Genomic DNA, 20,606 nt, shown 5'->3' on the forward strand with positions numbered 1-20,606 from the left:
GATTTGTCTGCACTGCTCATTTATTTTCTCCCTGGACCCCGTGGTCAAACCACTCTGTTGTTGATACTTTTCCCAGTGATGCAGAAATGCTTGCCCTGAGAGCTGAGCCATAACCTCCCGAGGTGGGAGAGGATTGTAGAGTAGCACCATGACAAAGCAGCTCAGGACTGCAGGATGTTGGAGTGGTTCCCCACAGAAAAGTAAATGGTTTGGGTTTAAATCATCACAGCAGCCATTTGCTCTAGAAATTTCCATCCTTTTAGAGTTTTGTTGGGTTTTTTTTCCCCCGTGGAGGAGCAATAGGAGAGAAACTCAGTTCATGTATTTACAGTTATTTTTAAATTTTTCTAAATAAAATTTTGTCATTAGCAGTCCAGTCCTAAGCAGGAGCTTTTTATTTCTATGTTTGATAGAAAAAGAATTGTAAAAATATTATTATATATTTTATTTGCAACACTGCTTGGACTTTAAACGTTTTAAAAATAATTCTTAGTGGTATCCATCAGGAAATAAGCTGCTTTTCTTCCTTTTTTTGATTTTTGCCTAATTCCAACAGTATATGCATAAATTGATTCCTGTAGTGGAATCACAGTTCTGATTTTGGCATTTTCTTGCCAAGAGTTGTCACTAACATCCACACTTAACTGACCAGCAGCTGCACTGGGAGGTCAGGGTGAATTAAAAGGGGAACACAGAAAATGTCCTTTAGGTGAACTGGTCGCAGTTCATCATCAGGACACTGCAGAGACTCTTCTGAGTTTAAATATTCAAAGGGCTGTCATGGAGCTGAGCAACTAAACCTTATTTGCAAGTAGGAGGAATTTTGGAACTCGTCTCCCTCTTCTTCTGAACAGTTGAACTTTGAAACTCTCAAATGATGTGATGAAAATTCCAACTAATAAGAGTTGCAGCATATTTGAGGTTGGAGTGGAGCTCTGTGTCCGGCCACCTGCAGAGAGCATCACCAATCCCAGCAGCTTGCTCAGGGCCTTGTCCAGCTGCATTTGCAGTGTCCTCAGGGATGGAGATGTCTCCTGGCAGCCTCTTCTGGCATTTGATGCCCCTCATCATGAAAAGAATTGTCCTGATCTCTAATCAGAATTGTCTGTGTTCAGTCTCCTGTCCTGTCCCCTCCAATGGCTCCATCTCCTCTATTTCCTCCCATCAAGTAATTTTAAAAAGCCTCCTCTTTTCTCAGGCTAAAGCAGCCCAATTCCATCAGCCACCTCTCACAATATTAATAGTGGGTTGTTCTACTTGAATTTCAGTGACAGAACACACAACCTCTTCAGTCTGACTCCAGAATTCTCTCTGAGGGACTCTGATTTTGCTGACCACACCCATCCAGGGTGAGGAACATCAGCAAGAATCTTCCTGGCCTGGTGCAGCCACTGATTGTGACCCTCTTAGGGTTTTCTGAGTGAGCAGCAACAAAATCCCAGCAGAAAGGATAAAGACAATGAGGAGGGCTCTCAGAGCTTTGGGAAAACTGGCCAAGGGATGTGGAGCACAGTCTGTGTTCTCTTCTCTTGCCAGCTGCAGGGGATGATGGAGCAAGGATCAGGAAAGTCGTGCAGATGAACACCTGGCTCCAAGAGTGGTGTAAACAGCAGCAGTTTGTGGTTTCTGGTCATGGCTCAGTTTATACAACACTGGCAGCAAATGGGCTCCACCTGTGTCAGAAGGGAAGAGGGATCTGAGCTCAGCAAGGCTCCTTGAGGACTTCAAACTAGAACTGAAGTGGGACAGGGGCACAGCCAGGCTCAGCAGAGATAAGGTGTGCAAACCTGCTGGAAAACAGCTCTGAAGAGAAGGACAACAAACTGTCCATGAGCCAGCAGTGTGTCCTGGGAAGGCAGGAACGTCAGTGGTGTCCTGGGGTGCCTGAGGAGGAGCACTGCCAGCAGGATGGGGGGATCCTGCCCCTCTCTGTGCCCTGCTGGGGACACCTGGAGTGCCACACACCTGCTGAGTGCAGGTCTGGACACCTGGAGTGTCACACACCTGGAGTGTCACACACCTGCTGAGTGCAGGTCTGGACACCTGGAGTGTCACACACCTGGAGTGCCACACACCTGCTGAGTGCAGGTCTGGACACCTGGAGTGTCACACACCTGGAGTGCCACACACCTGGAGTGTCACACACCTGCTGAGTGCAGGTCTGGACACCTAGAGTGTCACACACCTGGAGTGCCACACACCTGGAGTGTCACACACCTGCTGAGTGCAGGTCTGGACACCTGGAGTGTCTCACACCTGAAAAGTCATATAAGATTTTATTATTTATTATCAAACCCAAGAAATTTCCAAGGAAATTTGAAATGGTTTAAAATCAGTTCTTCTCGTTGCAGAGAAGAAACTGTCGAAGAGACAACCTTAAATAGAACAAAATAATAAATATTAAGAAAGTGCCTTTACAATAAAGTGGTTGTTTAAGGATTAATGTAGCATGTTTCAAGTAGTGATTTATGAATGATGAGTCAGACTTGGAATTCAGAACTTGCTTGACAAAGCAAAGTGAACAATATAAAAATTTTGCATGATTAAATTGCTTATTGCTTAAGCTCCATTTACTATTAGCTTTTGTTAAATTATTCCAGAACAAAATCAAATCCAGATTCAAACCCTGGACCTTCTCTCTCATGATCTGAATAGAGACAAGCAGAATGAGCATTCTCCAGCCTCGAGGTGCTCATTAAACTCGGAGTTTCCAGGGAGAAACTGTGGAGTTATGGAGGGATTGAATCAGCAGCTGGCATTTCTGTCAGCTTTGAGCTTGCATTGAAGACTTTGAATTTCAGTGATTATTGATGATTCCAGTGTCTGGCTGTAGATGGTTTGGTGTGTATCATATCTAACATAGGGCAGCATTTTGAGAGTACAGGGATTTCACAGAGCTCAGAGTGGGGCTCTTGGTGCCTTCTGAGCTGGGAGGAGAAACCCCAGGGGTCATTTCTGTGAGTTCCCCATGACTTTGGCACCCAGGGAATGCCCAGGAGCAGCACTTGGCTTTGCCCAGCTCAGCTCTTGTGGCTGCCCACAGTGTCCCTGCCTGAATGGCTTTTGTGCTCCTTCTTCCAGGTGCATTTCTGCCCTCATTTGTGTGTGTTTTTGGGCTTTATCCCACTTACACTCTCCTTTGCAGACACAGCAAAGTCATGGATTTATTTTAATAAATACACAGCAGGTAATGTATTTATTCTTTGTTTACCTAGAATGGTGGTGTTCAAGTAAGGTATTCCATTTATTCTGACACCATTTATTTTCTATTGTGTGTTTTTAAAAATCCTTCCTCTGGAGCTTGAAATTTCCTAAGAAGGTGAAGAAAACCAAAGAAACTTGTTTCATACTTTGCTAAATTCTTTACTTGACCGTGTCCAGGTTTTAATTTTATAAGCCTTTATTATGGAACTTTTTCTTCCCCAATATCTATTTATTGATTTGATTATTTCCTCACAGGATGGTTTTTGTATAATTAACATTTTTCTGACCAATCTCTGAATTTTTCTGTTCTTTGATATAAGAGTTGCAAATTGATTTACATATTGAAACTGGATGGAATTCTTAAGTAATAACCTGTTTTCAGCTTGTTCACTTTTTGAGTTTTTTTTTAAATTGACTGCTTTCTGAGGGCTTCATTGGGTTTTTTTAAATTGACTTAGGGACACCTAACTCGTGTTTTCATGGAATTATTTTCCAAGCTGGTGTCTGAACCGTAATCCCAAGAATCTCTTAAGAAGAAATTAAGCCCAAGTTTCTGTAGGTACAAGTCAGAGGAGCCACTTTATTGCAAACCTAATTTAGCCATGAAGGGAAGAGGTTGGAATGTGTCTCCACAGTTTGTACCAGTTCTCTGGGGTAACACCAGCTGATGTTTGGGCATGTGTCTTGTAGGGATTTTGGATATGCAGTTATATAAATACCTTGTTCCCTTTAGTCCTTGTGATAACATTAAAGGTAGATTGAGATTATTTTTTCTTGCTTTTTTTTCCCCAGACTCAGAACCGTATGAAGCTGATGGCTGACAACTATGAGGATGACCACCTCAAATCCTCATCCCATTCCAACCAAACCAACCACAAGCCCTCCCCTGACCAGGTAATGTCTTTCTCTTTTTCATTTTTAAAGGAATTTTTACTGTGAGGGCTGATGATTTTGTGTCCCAGGTAGTTTTCCCTGACATGTTTGCAGTACCTTGGAACAAAAGCCCCATTCCAGAATGCAGTGAGAGAGCAGAACTGGATGTTGCTGTTGTGTAAAGCTCCTGAAACGTGCAGGAATGGTTCCTGGTGCCAGGCTGTTGTTGGTGGGTGGAGAGGAGGAGGGACATTGAAAAGGAACAAAAATTTCACTCTCCTAAAACACCAGACCTGAGTTCTGTGTGATATATTCATAGCTCAGGTTTACTGCTTGAGCATGTGGAGTGTCCAGGGCTGTTCCCTGTGCTCAGTAGCAGGAAATCCTGCTCCAGGATCAGCTTTCTGATCTATGGATTGCAGAGGAGCAGCTCCTTCATCTCCCCCAGGAGAGCCCAGTGCCAAACGAGCACAGGCTGCTCCCTCACAAACTCAATGGGCCGTGAACTGAAGGAAAATCAATTTCCCATCTCCAGAGCCCTGAGCAGCCTCCTGTGGCATCCCCAGAGCACAGCCCTGTGCTTTGAGGACTATTAGAGAGATTAACCCTCCCTGGGGTAGCACAGAAAACACCAGCACGATTGCACAGCCTGTGTGGGAATCTCACCCAGTGCAGTTTAATTAAAATATTAACCATTGTTAATCACTGCCTCAGCAGAGTGCAGGGATGTTTCTCTGTGCCCTCTGACTCATGTAGGAATTGGTGAAATCTGAAGGGAAGCATCTCACTCTAGGCCTTTCAGTGCCAGCGTAGTGATAGCACAGAAATGATGAGTGAGGTACAAGAGGAAAATGGCAAAAAGCAATTATTTATTCACCCTGCAAAAATAGATCTTGAAAAATCTCCTTTCATGGCTGCAGCAGAAAACAAGGAGTGTATACAAAGAAAAGAACAGAAAAAAATCTAATTTTCAAGGGAACTTCCCTTTGCATCTCAATTTAATACCTTCCTCCACTGTGTGTTGACTGGCTTGAATTCTCTGCAGTGTTTTTGGAAGATGTTGGTGTTTCACTCTCCTTTTTCAGGAGAGTGAAATTGTTAACACTGAAAATTAAATGGATTTGCTAATCTTAACTTGGTGCAAATGTTAGAATATCTTCTGCACTGAAGTCTGCAGAGAGCTGAAGCCATTTCCAGCATGTAACTTTAGTACCTGCCTGCAAGTGAGTGCAGCCCAGCATTCACAGATGAAATGAAAAGATAATGTGGAAAAACAAAGTAAAATTTAGACATTTACAGAAATTCTTGCAAAGACCCCTTAGGGAAGGGCAGTAGGGAAGAGAGGGGGTGGGAGGTTGCACTTCCCTTTGCAAAGGGGTTTTTTGAGAGCTGACAAAACCTCCAAGGGGGTAAAGCAAGCAGTAGCTCAGAACACTGTGTGAGGCTTTGTAGTGCTGTTTGTACTTCTAAATGTGCTGTAAATACTAACCAGCTCTTTATTTCATTCCCATGCTGCCCGGGGCTTCCCTCCCACTGCCTCCTGTGCACCTGTAGGATGAGGAGGAGGGTATTTGGGCATAACCAGTCAGATGCTCTTAGCTCAGCCATTTTGTTCAGAACGGTGAGCACCAACCTCTCCTGCCAACAGACGAGTTCCCACAGTCACTGCCTCACCCTGCTCTGTGAAACCCCTGTGAAATCCCTGTGAAACCCCTGTGAAAGCTGTGCTCCCTCCCCTGGCTCTGCATGAGGCTGTTTTGTTGTGTGTTCATGTGCACTTTGTGTTTTTCTCCTTCCAATCATCCTGTCATCCTTCCACCGTCTCGTGGGGAGAACTTCCCAGGGCATGGAATTAGGTTTCTGTGCAAGCACGAGGGAACAGGAAATGTCTTTGCTCTCATTTGTCACTGACTTCATGGAGGAAACGTTTTCAGTTGGATTCCTTTTTTTCAAAGCAGTTTTGTGCTGCAGCCAAACCTGTGTGTGCTTTTTCAATTCTGGTTTGTAAGGAATGTCAGTGTTCCTCCTGAAGATAGTTTTCCTCCTGAAGATAATGTTCTTCCTGGAGATAGTGATGGTCCTCCTGAAGGTTTTGAGCATGTTGAGATGTGCTGCCCTGCACACTGACCTAACTCCTCACAGATATTTATCAACTCACAGCACAGGATTCTCCAGGTGGACCAGGAGGATGAATTGTCTATAAATTGTCTATAAATGTGAAGGCAAAGAGGAATATCCCCTTCACCTTCCTCTCTCCCTTCCATCTCCCTCGTTCTCTCAAAACAATGAGGGGGAAATTAGGAGCTGTTTTTCATTTAAAGTACATTTTGTTTCTCTGTGTCCACAGTATTTTCTTTTCTGCTGTGAAAATGTCCCCACAACTCCCTATTTCCAAAAGGGGAGACAATGCAAAGGACAGAGCCTTTCTCCTCACTCCTGTTCTTCAGCAAAAAAATCCTCTCACTGCCAGGAGTCAAATATTGATTATTACACTGCAGTACACAGGATTCATTTATGCCTTGGAAAATCAGTTTGAAAGCAGAATACACTTCTCTGAAGTACTTGAAATATTTTAAAGAACTGATGACAATATTTTAAAAACCTGTATGAAATTTCTTCCTTCTTCATTTACCTTTTTAAGAAAAAAATATTTCACGTGAGTTTCTGTGCACTTTTGTCTAAGAATTTTTAAATATCAGTTATTTGAAAGAAAAGTAAAAATTTCTGTGGAAACCTTGGACCCTTGCATTTCTGAAAATTATTGCTTTGTATTAGATTTGTAAAGCATTCATGAGAGAATGAGGCACTCTCGCCTCTTCCACTTACTCAATTAACTGCAGACTCACAGTCTGTCTGACTGTGTAGATCAAATCCCTCTTTTCAAACCAACCACCTGAAAAATTCAATCCAACTGTGGCGGTGTCAAACTCGAATTTCATGCCTTGGGGTCTGAGCTGAGAGAATCTCTTCAGTGGACAAATTGATAAAGTGCTTCATTAATTTCCCACTGGCTGTTGATCTCACATTCTCTGTGAATCACTGCTCTGGCAATGATTGTGTGCTCACTCTGGTGAGTGTTGGGGGAAGTTGTGGGGATGAGATCAGCTGAAGACAGAAACTGAACAGGGGAAAGCAGGTAAGTCAATGAGGAAAAGGAAGAGGACACTCAGTATGAAGGTAGGAATAATTCTGGTTTTCCTTCTGGAGCAAACACGGAGTTTGTGTGGAAAGCACTGAGAGGAAAATCTCTCTCTTTCCCATGTGCTGATGCAGTTAAGAATATGCAACTAAGAGTATGGGTTTTTCATAGTTTTCTGAATGAATGAGTGGTTGACATTAAATACAGCTTATCTGTCCAGTTGGAGGCACTTTCCTCAGGAAAGCTCTTACAGAGTATCCCAGTCAAAATAATGAGTCAGCCAGCAGCCTTGCCTTGCACTCCTCTCATCCCAGGAACTCATCAGCCTCAGGATTGTCGTGCAAACATCAGCAGGAGGAGTATAAAGGTGATGGATGCTCCCCAAGCCAGTTATTCCCAACAGAGTGCATGTTTTTACTGTGATATCCCATGTTCATTAAAAGAAAAAAAGTCCTCATTCTCTTTTGTAAAAGCTGAGATGATGTAAGTTACAGGGCCCCTAACCTCCGTGTGTTAAATTAAATTTATGGGTTACAATGATAAAATGTAATTAATAGCACAGGACTTGGCAATGAGTTTGTTTTTCAAAGTTCCTTCAGGTCTGTGGATGCAATCACCTCCAGTCAATACTGAGGGATAAATGGAGACCAAAAAACTCTGTACAATAGTTAACTGCATTATTTTATTTTTATGGTTTAGCTCTTAAGGCTTTTCCCCTCCAGCCTTCTGCAGTTGACTGGATTGAATATTTAATTCTGCCAGGTCTGTACATGACAGCGTTATCAGCTAGAGCTTCCCTGAAATCGAGCACTGCTCATAAACACATGCACCTCCCTGTAATTTCTGAGGCTGGTAGTTTACATTGCAGTTTATAGTTCACTGTAAATGCCATCTTTCATCCTGAAATAGTCTTTCCTAGCGTTTTTCACTGGGCTCCTTTCCTTGCTGGGTGAATTTCTTATGACTCCTTTTATTCCCCAGATGGAGCTCTATCCTCCTCTGCACCCAGTCTGATTTCACATGAGGATGCCCTTTGCTCCTTCTCAAATCCTAAAGTGCTCTGGCCAATGGCTTAATTAATTACTACTCATTTTTTATCAAGAACAAGATGAATTTACACCTTAAGAGATGCAAAAGGATGGGAGTGTGTGGTGTATCTTCCTGTAAATCCGTGCCAGGTGTGTCCAGGTGGGGGAAGGAGAAGCAAAACTTCCATACAGAAATTCCCCAAGCTGCTCAATTCATCCAGTGGATGAGCTTGTGGAGCACAGCTGTGCTCCCTGAAATGGGAGAAAGTCTGGTGTGGTTCAGAAGTCTACTGCATCCACTCATCTATTCATTAATTGAAACTTATTATTATTATTATTATTATTATTATTATTATGCTGATTGGAGCAACAGTGGAATGATCAAAGAGCTAATGTGGAACTGGAGTGCACAAAAATGGGGATATTCCAAGATGATGAAAATATTGGCAATTTCTATTACCATAAAAATATTGTAGGACGAAAAGGTTCTTCTTTGGGGCATTTTTCTTTAGTACTCGAGTTTGACAGATTTTAACTGAGAAGCAGTTTTAAGCATTGTGAGTTGAGCACTGAAGGCACTCACAAAATTGAACACTGCAGATTTCAGAGGTGATGTCTGTGGTGGAAATAGGGGGTAAATCATTACAGGCTCAAGGTTTAATGTAACCTTTACCAGAGCAGTCAAACCACATGAAGTTTTCCCTGGGATCACCACAACACTCAAAGTGTCAATACTTTGGGAAGTTTGAGGAGAACATTGATTTATTTTTTTTTCTACATTATTTGATGCTGATTTCTTTTAGTGAAGTAACTTTCTCATGGTGAGTTCCACATTTAAATTACACAGTGAATTATTCATTCACTCCATAAATGTGACACATTTTGTACAGAACTGCTCGTCCTGCTGTCACACTTTGGAGCTTCTCAGCATTGTCACTCACTACACTGTGACCTCACAAGCCTTCTGACTAGATTTATTTTCAATATGGTCTTTTTAATCGTTAGATCATGCAAAATGGTCAAAAGCAGCCTGACTCAAATTACACTGTAATTTAGTGGACACAGTACTAGACCACGATTCAGAAGATAAATTCTTTCCTGGCATTGTCTCCAACCACTCACTTGTTCTCAGATTCTCTAATTGTAAAATGAGCAGAAGTTTTTGTAAAAAGTGCAAGTTCTGCTTGAGGAAAAGTGCTGTATAAGTGCTGGGTATTATCACTGGGCAATATTTGGAAATTGTCCTGTTAAAGTGATATGATGGTGATTCTAATACCTCATTTTGAAATTGTTCTCAAAATTCTGTTAGATTTATATTTGACTCTATTACTACTACTACTTTTTTTTTCCTTTTTTTTCTTTTTTTTTCTTTTTTTTGCTTCTTTTTTTTTTAAACCCTATTATTTTGCTGTTTAATAACTATTTTCTGTCAGAAGACTGTATTCTCTGTCCAAGAGTGCTGTATCTGTGAGCACAAAGGAACTGATCTTGATACAGTGTTCATATTCTTTCTGATCCCAGAATGATAAAACTGAGATTTCCAGATGGAATTTTGTGATCTGCAGCTCTGGGATGAATTAAACCCTCACAGCAGAGGTGTAACTGGACTGTATCACTGTCTTCCTATTATTCTTTACAGATCAAAGAAGAACACAAGTAGATACTTAGAGTCTAAAACATTCAAAACAGATGGCTGCTTTCTTTTGGTAGAGATTTGTGCTTTTCAGCAAAACAATTGCAAAAAGGCCATCATTCATTTCTGCCAGATGAGATTATGCCAGGTCTGTGTCTTATTTTCCCTTTTGATTTGCAGCTGAACATAATCTTCTACCAGTGCCTTGGTCTTTGTAGCAAGCAGGAATTCTGCACTCAAACATTTTTAGTTTCTGGCCACTTCCAGGAGAGTTTTTCTGACAATTTGTGTGATAGTGTATACTATCTATTATAGTATCTGCTATATTATAATATCTACTATATTATTAGTATGTTATAGTATCTATTGTACTATCGATTCTGCAAAATCCCAGCTGTTCTGGCTCTCCTAGACAGGAACTGAGAGGCAGAGGATGAGCAGCTGCAGCCAAGCCCTTTTTGTTGGGAGAAAAGAAACTGAGGGAGAGGGGACATGAGCAATGTTAGAAAGAGAATCAAGCCCAAAGCTGCTTTCCAGTGTATGAACTATGAAAATAAGCTCCAGAGAATGGTAACTAAAGTAAAAACTGTAAAGGCATGTAGCCAATCTAGACACTGCATTTTCCTGTTAAACTCTTTTTGCTTACTTTTTTTTTTTTTTTTTTCCTTGATGGTAATTGTCAGCATCATCAGTCTGACTATCCAGTTTCACAGCTTTCTGTAATTCAATGTATTATGCAAAAATTTAACCTGGGAACTAACGCAACTTACAGGGGCTAAATGGTCAAATGAAGGAGATTCTAATAATAAAGAAGTGTGTACAGTGCAGAGTTTATTTAGGAGATTTATTTTATTACAGAGAGATTTAATATTTAATTTTTATTTATTTATTGTAAGAGATTGAGTGAATGCCCTTGCTTTTGAAAGGAAGGGGTTGAGGAAACAGGTAAAATTCAAGTTATGTGCAAACACTCCTTCAGCTCTGCTGAGGTATCTCATTCCTGAAAGTTCATTTTTCCCCTCACATCAGTATTTCAGTTCTGATCTCCAGCAGTCCCTGCTGCTCCTCACCTGCTTCCCTGCCCACGTCAGGGGAAGTTGCCACTGTCATGGAAAGCACTGCTGCATTTGTTATGTATAAAAATATTTTAAAACTGCTTTTTGAGTGCTTTAGGAACCCTCCCAACCCACTGCAATTCTCTGCCTCACCTGCAGGATGGGGAAAGGGTTTTATTTAAACACAGGGAGCTAATGACAAAACTCCTTTCCCTGGTTTGTTTTTTTTCTGTTTTTTTTTTTTTTTTTTCTGGTCTGGAGTTTTCCCAAGGTGAAGAGGGTGAACTCTGGAAATCATTAATCCATGGGATTTGCTCATGGTGTATAAAAATTTCAAAGATAATTTGCTGTATAAAAATGATTTCCTAATTGGTTCTGTCAGAAAGGAACTGAGTAAGACAGCTGTGTCAAAACAGCCAGAATCTCTTTTAGCTCCTCACGAATATTGTTCTGCTTTGTGGGGAGAAAATTATGAAGGTTAGAGTTAAATTTTATTTTTTTTTTTTTAATTTTTTTTTCCATCTTTAAAACAAATGTAAAGAATACTGAGCCTGTCCTTGAGTTTTTGTGTGGGGGTCTCCTGAAGAAACCAAATATCTCTGTGTATCAGTGAACTGAGCTGAACTGAACCGAGGTCAAGATGTGTCTTTTGGAGAACTTTCTTCTGTTTCCATTTAAAATAATGAAGGGAAGACATCAGTGATAAATGGCTCTGAATTTGGGAAAGCTTTGCACATTCTGAGCCAAGTTCATGCCTCATAAAACCCCACTGCATTCAGTGGTTACAATATTATTGTTGAACCCTCGTGTTTGTTGCCAAACAAACACAAATGGCCTGAGCAAGGAGGGATAATTCAATTTGCCATGCAAATACTTCCAGACTCTGTCACTCACTATCTCAGTTTCTTTTCATATCTCCCAATAAAAGACATTCAGCTGTAGAAGCAAAATATCCTTGCCTGGCAATGTCTGTAATAAAACCCAGATCCAGGGAGGTATACAGAGATTTCTCAGGTCCTTTTGGGATAATTCCTTTTTTAACAAACATCTGTGCTTGCACAATCTTTGGCCCCATCTTCTCCTGGGCAGTGGTAAGTAGGTTTTGTTGGGTACCATAGTTGCAACTGGAGTTTGAAAATAATTTTCCACCCTCAGATGATGGATGTGGTTGGTAGGAGGTAAAGGACTACCTGCATTGTGTTTCCAAACAGGTTTGTCATGTCCAGCTTAAAGTTTTGAGGAGATGTTTGGTGGTGCTTTGTGTTTCTGCTTGGATTTTTTTGCAGAATTCCTTCTTTCTTTTTTCGTGCTGTGCAGGATTTACAGTGAGCACTTGTGGTGTGCAGGGCAGGCTGGCAAGGTAGATCATTTCTTAAATGACTTAATTCCTTGGAAACTTTTCAGATTTATTCCACCTGCACTTCTTTGTAGCACTTTTAATACAAAAACACTGTATTTTTTACACTTATTTTGGTTTGGTTTGGGTTGCATGAGAGATTTGTCAGGCATTTCACATTTCTATGTTCTATCTAGAACAAATGCCTCAGAGTTGTAGCAATTGCCGTTTTTAGTGAGATGCTGTCAAACTCAGCTGGCCATCAGCAATATTGTGAAGGGGATGGTACATTAAGCAGACTTCATTCCAGGCATTGATGAGGATGCCCTAAACCTATCAGGGCAATTAATGACTGAGGGCTGCTCATTGCTGGGTTTGCTCTGTTGACCCTCTGTGTTCCTCGAAAGCTCCATGAGAACACGGTGTGGGTTGTGAACCCAGCACTGCCCTGCTTTTCCACTTAGCAAATGCTCTTCCACCCTCTTGAGATAAGGCAGGGCAGCTGTGCTGTGTGGGAAGCTGCTCTAAGTGGCCAGTTCCAATCAGATCTGGCAGGAAGGCAGATAGGAGGGCACTTCCCTTGACTGGCAGCGTTTAATGCATCCCCAGTGAGGGCAGTGAGTGCTCTGTGAACAGCTCTGGCAGGGAGGCTGCCCAAGAGCTTTCACACGCCTCATTTGGCCTCTCTCCAGCCCGAGGTAGAAGGGGGAAGGGTGCAGGAGGAATGTGCTTCAAAAGGGGATTTATCCCCAGCAGTCAAATTCAGCTGTTGTAGGAAAATCTTCCATTCTGACTTGGTGGATAGCTCTGCCTTCTCTGCATCAAGGAGGGCTCCTGTTCACACAGGATGGCCAGGGAGGTTATCCAGACAGATTATCTTCAGACTGGAATTTGTGCATCTGATGGATGCTAAAGAGACTGTGGTATATGAAAAAAATACCAGGCAGCTACTACACTGATTGGAATAGTTATTACCTGGTTATTAGACACTGACTATTGCATTTTTATAGAACATTATTTTCTTAAGATGTGACCTTCCATCATTTTTCCCTCTGTGGGCAAACCTTCTCTGCAGAGCTGCTTCCCAGCAGGTCAGCCCCAGCCTGTGATGGTCCATGGGGTTATTCCTCCCCAGGTACAGGAGCCTGCAGTCACCTTGGCTGGATTTCAGACACCTCCAGCCTGTCGAGGTCCCTCTGAAGGCCTGCCCAGCTCTCTAGGGGACTGGCCACTCCTGCCAGCTTTGTGTCATCAGTGAATTTGCTGAGGAGGCATCTGCCCCTTCATCCGAGTCACTGATGAGCAGGTTAAAAAATACTGTGCCCAGTACTTGGAGAATACCACCAGTGACAGGCTTCCTGTCACTAATTACAACCCTCTGGGATGTGCCTCTCAGCCAGTTCTCCATCCACCTTGTCCACTCATCCCATCCTGCTATAACAAAGCATTATTTTTATATCTGTTTCTATCTGCAAACAGAGGTCGCCCCAAGGCTGCACAGGTCTGTACTAGAGCTCACTCTCTCCCTTGCAGGTTTCTTGCCTCTCTCCTCTCCCTGTGGCTGTGGCAGCACCAGATGTGCTGGTGGGGGCTGCTGAGCTGGGCAGGACACAGAGCCTGACCTTTGCTGCTCAGCCATGCCTCCCAGATCCTCACACTGCAGAAACTAATCCGTGTAAAACAGTGTTAGAAACAAACTAAGTGAGCCCTGACAGCCTTATTAAAAGGGGTCAAAGCCCGAGGCTTTGTTGAAAGTAATGCCAGCAGCCTGTTTTGTTGTCTCAGAGATTATCTCACTCCTTATTCGTTAGCAGGGTCAGAGGTGTCCCAGAGAAAAGATATCCCCAGATATTCCCCAGCCCAGTAACAAACAGCAGGTGCAGCCTCTGCCTGGGAACACCAGGAGAAGTTGCCAAGGCTTTGGCAAAGCTTCTCAGCTCTCCCTGCCCAGCACATCAAGGAAAGGAGATCCCTAAGCCCAGTTCTTCCCTAGTTTTTTCATCAGCTGCAAAGCATAGAGGTTTGCATTACTGCAGGTTTGAATATGTACCCACAAACATCTAGAACAAATAAAGCAGTGTTCTTGTGGGAGGTCATAGCAAAGGATGCCTGGTAGGTATTCATGCACTTGAGTTCTATATTTTTGTTAAAAAATGAGAAATGGCTTTTCAGATACTTTTTATGGGAATTGGATGACTTGCATCAAGGATTTAGATTCAGATTGGGTAAAGTATAATGAAATAAAATAGTACTTAATTAAAGTCCTTTGATTTCAGGTTTTTAGTTTGTTATACAGAATCTGGCCTGTTTGATGAAAGTCATTGCCTTTTCAAAACTATACAAGAGTACACCTTAACTATGTAAAGTATAATAAAACATTAAATTGTAACTTTCTGGTGAAGATACGTGTCTATCCAATTTCTGCGGTAGAGATACAGTCGTCTTAGAATTGTTGTGTTTGGGCATAATTTGAAACTATTCTCTTTAGAACATGTTTATTGCATACTTAATTTACAATGAAATGTTTGTTGGCAAAACGAGCTAAAAATCTCTATTGATATTGCCTCTATTGACAAGTCATGGACAGACACCTTTTACCAGAAAAATCTCGGGTTTTTTGAGTAGTTAAACTGGAGTACTGTTTATAATTAGTAAGAGTTAATGCATTCAGTTTAACATAGTTTCATTTTCCACCCATATCATCATTATTTCTCAGTCTGATCACACAGCTGTCACCACTGCACCCTTTCCCCAGTTGCCTTGGTGTCTTTGTGGATGGTTGGTGTCACCCTGATCTTTTTTTCAGCCTTCTGATGTTTGCATTTTTGTAGTGGAGTTTCTCACAGATTTCCATGTAAACAAAGTGATGTTATTGTAATTGTCCTTCTTGTTTTTCATTCCTCTCTTGAGGAGGGACAATTGATGGACTTCTAGTTTGACCAGTGTGGTGGGAGTGGTGGCAACCTCATCCTCCAATCCATGGTCATTGTCCAAAATCTATATAAACCAAAGTGGAGAAATAAACCTCTCTGGTTTTGCCTTGTTGACTTGACATTTCGTGTTCTCTAAAGACAGGTTGGTGTGTTATGGACCAGGAGGGGAAGAGTGCTCAAGTTTCTTCCACTGTGAATGTGGACAGGATTGTGACTTAGGGGCTGATCTTTGCCTTCCTCACTCACATCTCTCCTGTGTCATTTCAGATAATTCAGCCCCTGTTAGAACTGGACCAGAACCGCAGCAAGTTGAAGTTGTACATCGGCCATCTGACGGCGCTGTGCCACGAGCGCGACCCGCTGATCCTGCGCGGGCTCACCCCGCCCGCCTCCTACCACCTGCAAGGGGACCAGGCAGCCTGGGAGAGGGGGCTGCACACCATGACCCACGAGCAGGTGAGCCTGGGAACAGGGGCTGAGCCAGGGACTGGGTAGGAGCATCCCTGGATGGCAGAGAGAGGGAACTCTGCTGACCCCAGATATTCTAGGAACGCGTGCATTTATTGCCTTCCTCAATCCCTTCATCGGCAATTTCTTATCTCTTGTTTCTGGACTATAATTCACCATTCCCTACAACCTTTTTTTTTTTCTAATTCGTTCCTATTTCTCTTTTCAATTTTTTTTACTTCACTATTCTAGTCCTATATTACTGAATGCCTTTTTTTTTTTTTTTTTTTTTTTTAATTAAACTACTGCAAGGACCTTGTACCAGAACTAAATATGCCTAGTTTAGTCTTTTCAACCCTGACTTTGTCTTTCACTGTTCACTTTCATATGTTTTACACCAAACTCTATCCAGTGTGCACACAAGTGTAAGGCCTGGACAGTTAAAAGGGGATTTGTGGCTCAGTGATCATCATCTCTCGAACACTTCAGCTCTGCTTTTCTTCCTTGGTGATTTTAAAACTTAATTTCCTTGAACTTTCGACTCAAGACTGATTTTTGATAGAAAAATTGGAGAGAGCAGCCAAATTGCAGGAAACCCAACAGCAGCATGTCTGGAAATTCAGAAAGAGCAGAGCTCTGGAGATAACTGTGCCTGTAACAGGGATGGTACAAGACACTCATGTTCTCTTTCTGTACCTGTGTTCAGACATTTACTGATTCAGCATGTGTGAGTTTGGATATCAGTGAAATAAACTGCCCAATTAATTATAGCTGTGGTGGTCTTCACATACAATCAGGATCTGTGGGGACAGGTGGTATTTGCTGTTTGATCAAGGGATGTGGGTAAAGAAAATGGGAAAGGCTTTCTTTGTCTAGTTTTTTTGAATAGTAAGCCCAAAAATCATATTTCCCATTAAAACTTAGCTAGTGTATGGATTGCACAGTAAAGAAAGCATTGTGAGGAATTGTGAGAAAAGGGAATTACCTTAGTTGTTCTGGAAAGAGAAAATAGTTCTTTTTTCTGTCCTCTCACATTATTGTCTTAATTCTGCACTGCTGTCACCAGAGTTGTTTAAAGTTACTTCTCCATTCACAATTCCCAGGCATAAATAATGTCAGCTAAAATAAAATGTTGCTGTCTCTTCTGCTTTCCCATACTCGCTCAGATGGCATTAAAGAAGCCTCAGTTGCAAAACACAAACTAATGATGTATTTCAATTTACAAAGCAGACTTCTCATTTAAGCCATGGAGCTTTTCTGTTTCTATCTGCAGAGTTTCCTTTGTGCTTTAAGTATTCCCATGGGGGGTGGGAATCAGTTCTCCAGATTTGCAGAAGCCCATCACAGAACACCCATTTTGCATCTTTGGAATTTTAATGAGTTTTGTAAATTGCTTCAAATCCAGTGCATTAAATTCACTCCTGTCCCCTCGAATATGATCTTCTGTAGATAATGCTTTACAAGCCTCAGTGGGAAAAAAATTAATCCTCTTGAATGTTAAGAAGTGCTAACATGATTAGGGAGGATACATTTAACCAACACCAATAATATTTAAGCATGATGCCAACGTAGGCACCTCTCACCAATGAGATTACCTTGGTTTGGGTTTTTTTTTATAAATAGTTACGAATTCATTTTCTTACTGCTGCTTTTGGAGCTGTTATTTCCCAGTGCAGCAGCTTTCACTGGTAAAGGTTGGTTTGCTGTGTTTCATCACAGCCAGTAATCTTGGTAGATCTGTCACACCTGCAGGGGAAGCTCAGGTACAAAAATCAGTTGTTTCCTGTGGCTCCTTTTGGTAGATACAACTGGTATATGAAGTGGATTTCACCTTTTCACTCTTCCAGTGCATCCACAGTGACCCAGATGTACAAATAGTTGTTGGAAAAGTATCTGCCAGCATCAGCACCATGGATCTAAGGGGAATTTGTTGCCACATAAATAATGTTGTAGTCTCAAAGTCTGACTGATAATTGGTGCCTCTTGTCCATGAGAGTGCATTGACAATCCCATTGAGTTCAGTGCTGGTCCTTAGTGACTTCAGCTGATTGCAGAATATGGAGAGTTGGAAAGCACCCACAAGGATCATCGAGTCCAGCTCTTATCCCTGCACAAGACATTCCCAAGAATCACAGCAGGTGCCTGAGAGCATCATCCAAACACTCCTTGAGCTCTGTCAGGCCTGGGGCTGTGGCCACATCCCTGGGGAGGATTGATTGTAATCAAGCCGTGAGGCCAAGACTCTGTATCATTCTTGGCTGGCATTTTATCAAAGGCATTTTGTCAGGCTGACTTATTGCACTGAAATTTTGGTCCATTTGTAATGAAGAACTGAAGGCAGTACTTATGAGGATAGGGTGTCTCAAAAGCTAATCTAAAATAATACATTAGACTAAACTGTGGAGAGTAAAAAATCTAAAATGCTCAGAACTGTGTCATTAAATTGTTCCTGTGGTGGAAAATGTCCCTTTGAGTCAGTTCTGACCCAGTGTCCCCAGATAAGCTCCCCAGTACTGTTTCTGGAACTGTCATCCTTCAGTTCATGTCCTATTTGACTTTTCTTATTAAAAAACCTGAAGTTACCAGAGGAAAAGAGGAATGTTCCAAGTCTGGAACTAAGACATAAAAATTCCATTCATTCATTAGAAATAATTGCATTATCCTAGCAATTTCTATTAAATACCATATTTTCTTTCCCTTTGTCCTAGAGGTATCATTATGTTAATATCCTTGAGCCCTGTAGAACGACTGCTGTGTTTCACATTTCAGATAGTTGCCTGTAAGTGTGGGATTTCAGTCCTCTCTGAAAGGAAATGGCATTAAGAACATAATTATATGGTCCACACTTTGATTTATAAGTTTGGGTTTTGTTTTGCCCTTATCTGTACAAAAGAAAAAGAATGGAGCAGAAACTGGAATTTGGTGAAAATCCTCAGTTCAGTGTGTCAGAGGTGGTGCCCTGCTCTGGGGCTGAGAGCAGCAGTGTGAGAAAGTGAAAAGAGCCAAGGGAACAGAGAAACCAGGGATGGGGATAGGTGATGCCTTGGAAAGGCTGAGCTGGAACAGAGGCTGGACAGAGCTGGAGAATAAAGTAGGGATTTATTGAAAGGCCTCCAGGATCCACCTTGGGCAGGACAAGAGCCTGGCCAGGGCTACACCCAAGGTGGACCCAAAATGGTCACAAAATGGACAAATGGTCACAAAGTCTCACATTTTTATAAGTTTTGGTCCATTTGCACGTTGGGGTTGAATTGTCCAATTCCAGCTCCAGGCTGTGAGGTCCCATCCTTCTTGTTCCTCCTTCCAGCCCAACCTTGTTTGTGCTTTTGGGCTGAAAGTTGTCCTTGGTGTGCAGCAGGAAAAGGATTTGTTTTGTGTCCCTGCTGTGTGCAGAGCTGAGTGACACTGACTGTGAGCTCAGAGCTGCCCCCCTGGGCACCACAGAACCTGAAATACATGGAAGATAAAACTTCAGGCATCATAGGCAGCAGAGTTAGATTTGTTAATAACCTAAGGACTATCAGCAGTGTTTCTTAGCATCTCAAATCCAGCTGTAAATGTGCAGAATCTCATATTACAGAGAATTTCTTACTTTCAATAGGTCCTGCAGTGATACCTGGAAAAAATATCTTTTCCAACAGAAGATCTGTACAATTAAAACAATTTGGTTAACCTTAGGAGCAGGAGGCATCTTTCCTGCTGGCTCCCTGCACACTCAGCCTGTCCCTCCTTCCCCAGAGGTGTTCCAACATTTCCCCTCTGAGCTGGGCATCAGCAGCAGCCTTGGAGACCTGGGCAGGGGCATTTCCCTCAGAGGCTCTCTCAGAAATCACCTGCTGTGGGAGTTTGTCTCTCCCCACTCCCAAGGGTTGTACCTGTGGCTGCTCTGCTGTCAGTGACAGTGAGACTCCTGAGAGTCTCTGGGAGTGACAGAAAGACTCCTGAATCATCTTTCTGACCATCAAAGAGCCCTGGTTGTGCAGGAAGGTTGTCTCCCCTCTCCCTGAGCACCAGCTTCAGCCAAGGCACAGACCCTCCAGGCATTCCTGCCTACTAATCCTCTCCCAAGAAATCAGGAATGCCTTTTGTGCTCAGCAGAGGAAGGAGAAAGGTGATAATGTCACTTGAGTGCAGCAGCCACGACCTGCTGTGTCAGCTCCACAGCCTGGCTGGGTTCCAGGGAGCACCATTTACCCTGCACTTCATTCCCACTGCAGCCTCCACAGAGCAAGGGGAGGCTTTTTGTGCAAAAGGACACCAAAGCTCAGACCTGGAGCTGTCAAATTTCATTTTAAAACTGCATATTTAATTGCTGAATTCTGAAAGCATTCAACACATATTTTGATTTGTTATACAAACAATATTGCAAGTGGGATAAACTTCACTCCAAATTACAAACAGCCATTTTTATAAACATCCTGTGTACTTTGTTCACATTCTGCTTGTGTTCTTCTGTGTCATCTGTGAGGAATTACTCAACTTACTCAGTTTCTGTAAAGAAATTACTCTGCTGTGATTTGCATTTAGTCATTCTAAATTACTCTGTTACTTCAGAGTTTACCCTTGTCTTCGTTCTCTGACTGCTCTTCTGTTAGCTTGTTATCTTCCCTCACTTGATTTATGTCATTTATTTTTAATTTGTAATCTTATGGGAATGCATAATGTATTTTAAAGTTAAACAGTCCACTTCTGGTCTCTGTTAGAAATTAGAAGGAATAATTGCAACAATTTATATCCTTCTGCATGTGCAAATCTATTTCCTGAGAAAAGAAATGGATAGAGAAAGCAATGGATATGGGAACTCTCTAAAATTGTTACGTTTTAAAGCCTTTTTAAACTTTTAGATTTAATGGTTTGGGTGAGGATGAGAACAGTGTCAGAGTTCTTAAATACTGGTTAAAGTCACAAATTTTATCTGTAAGATAACCATTCCCTAATGCCGTGACATCATTCATTTT

The 20,606-nt window shown here is 42.0% G+C and overlaps 1 protein-coding gene across 5 annotated transcripts in view; it reads left to right on the forward strand.

Annotated features, from left to right (window-relative positions):
• The window catches only part of ERC1 (ELKS/RAB6-interacting/CAST family member 1), a 232,486-nt gene that overhangs the window by 199,849 nt on the left and 12,031 nt on the right, over positions 1–20,606 (forward strand). For 3 of the 5 annotated variants that reach the window (XM_083859867.1, XM_083859869.1, XM_083859868.1), the window contains exons 17-18: positions 3,997–4,098; positions 15,469–15,657. In XM_083859867.1, the coding sequence (XP_083715993.1) occupies positions 3,997–4,098; positions 15,469–15,657 (291 nt within the window). Of the gene's footprint in view, positions 1–3,996; positions 4,099–5,631; positions 5,699–15,468; positions 15,658–20,606 lie in introns of those variants that run through there. The other 2 variants (XM_083859870.1, XM_083859871.1) reach the window with 1 other exon arrangement.

Source organism: Zosterops lateralis (assembly GCF_965231275.1).
Source record: "Zosterops lateralis genome assembly, chromosome: 4".
Classification (NCBI taxonomy): domain Eukaryota; kingdom Metazoa; phylum Chordata; class Aves; order Passeriformes; family Zosteropidae; genus Zosterops; species Zosterops lateralis.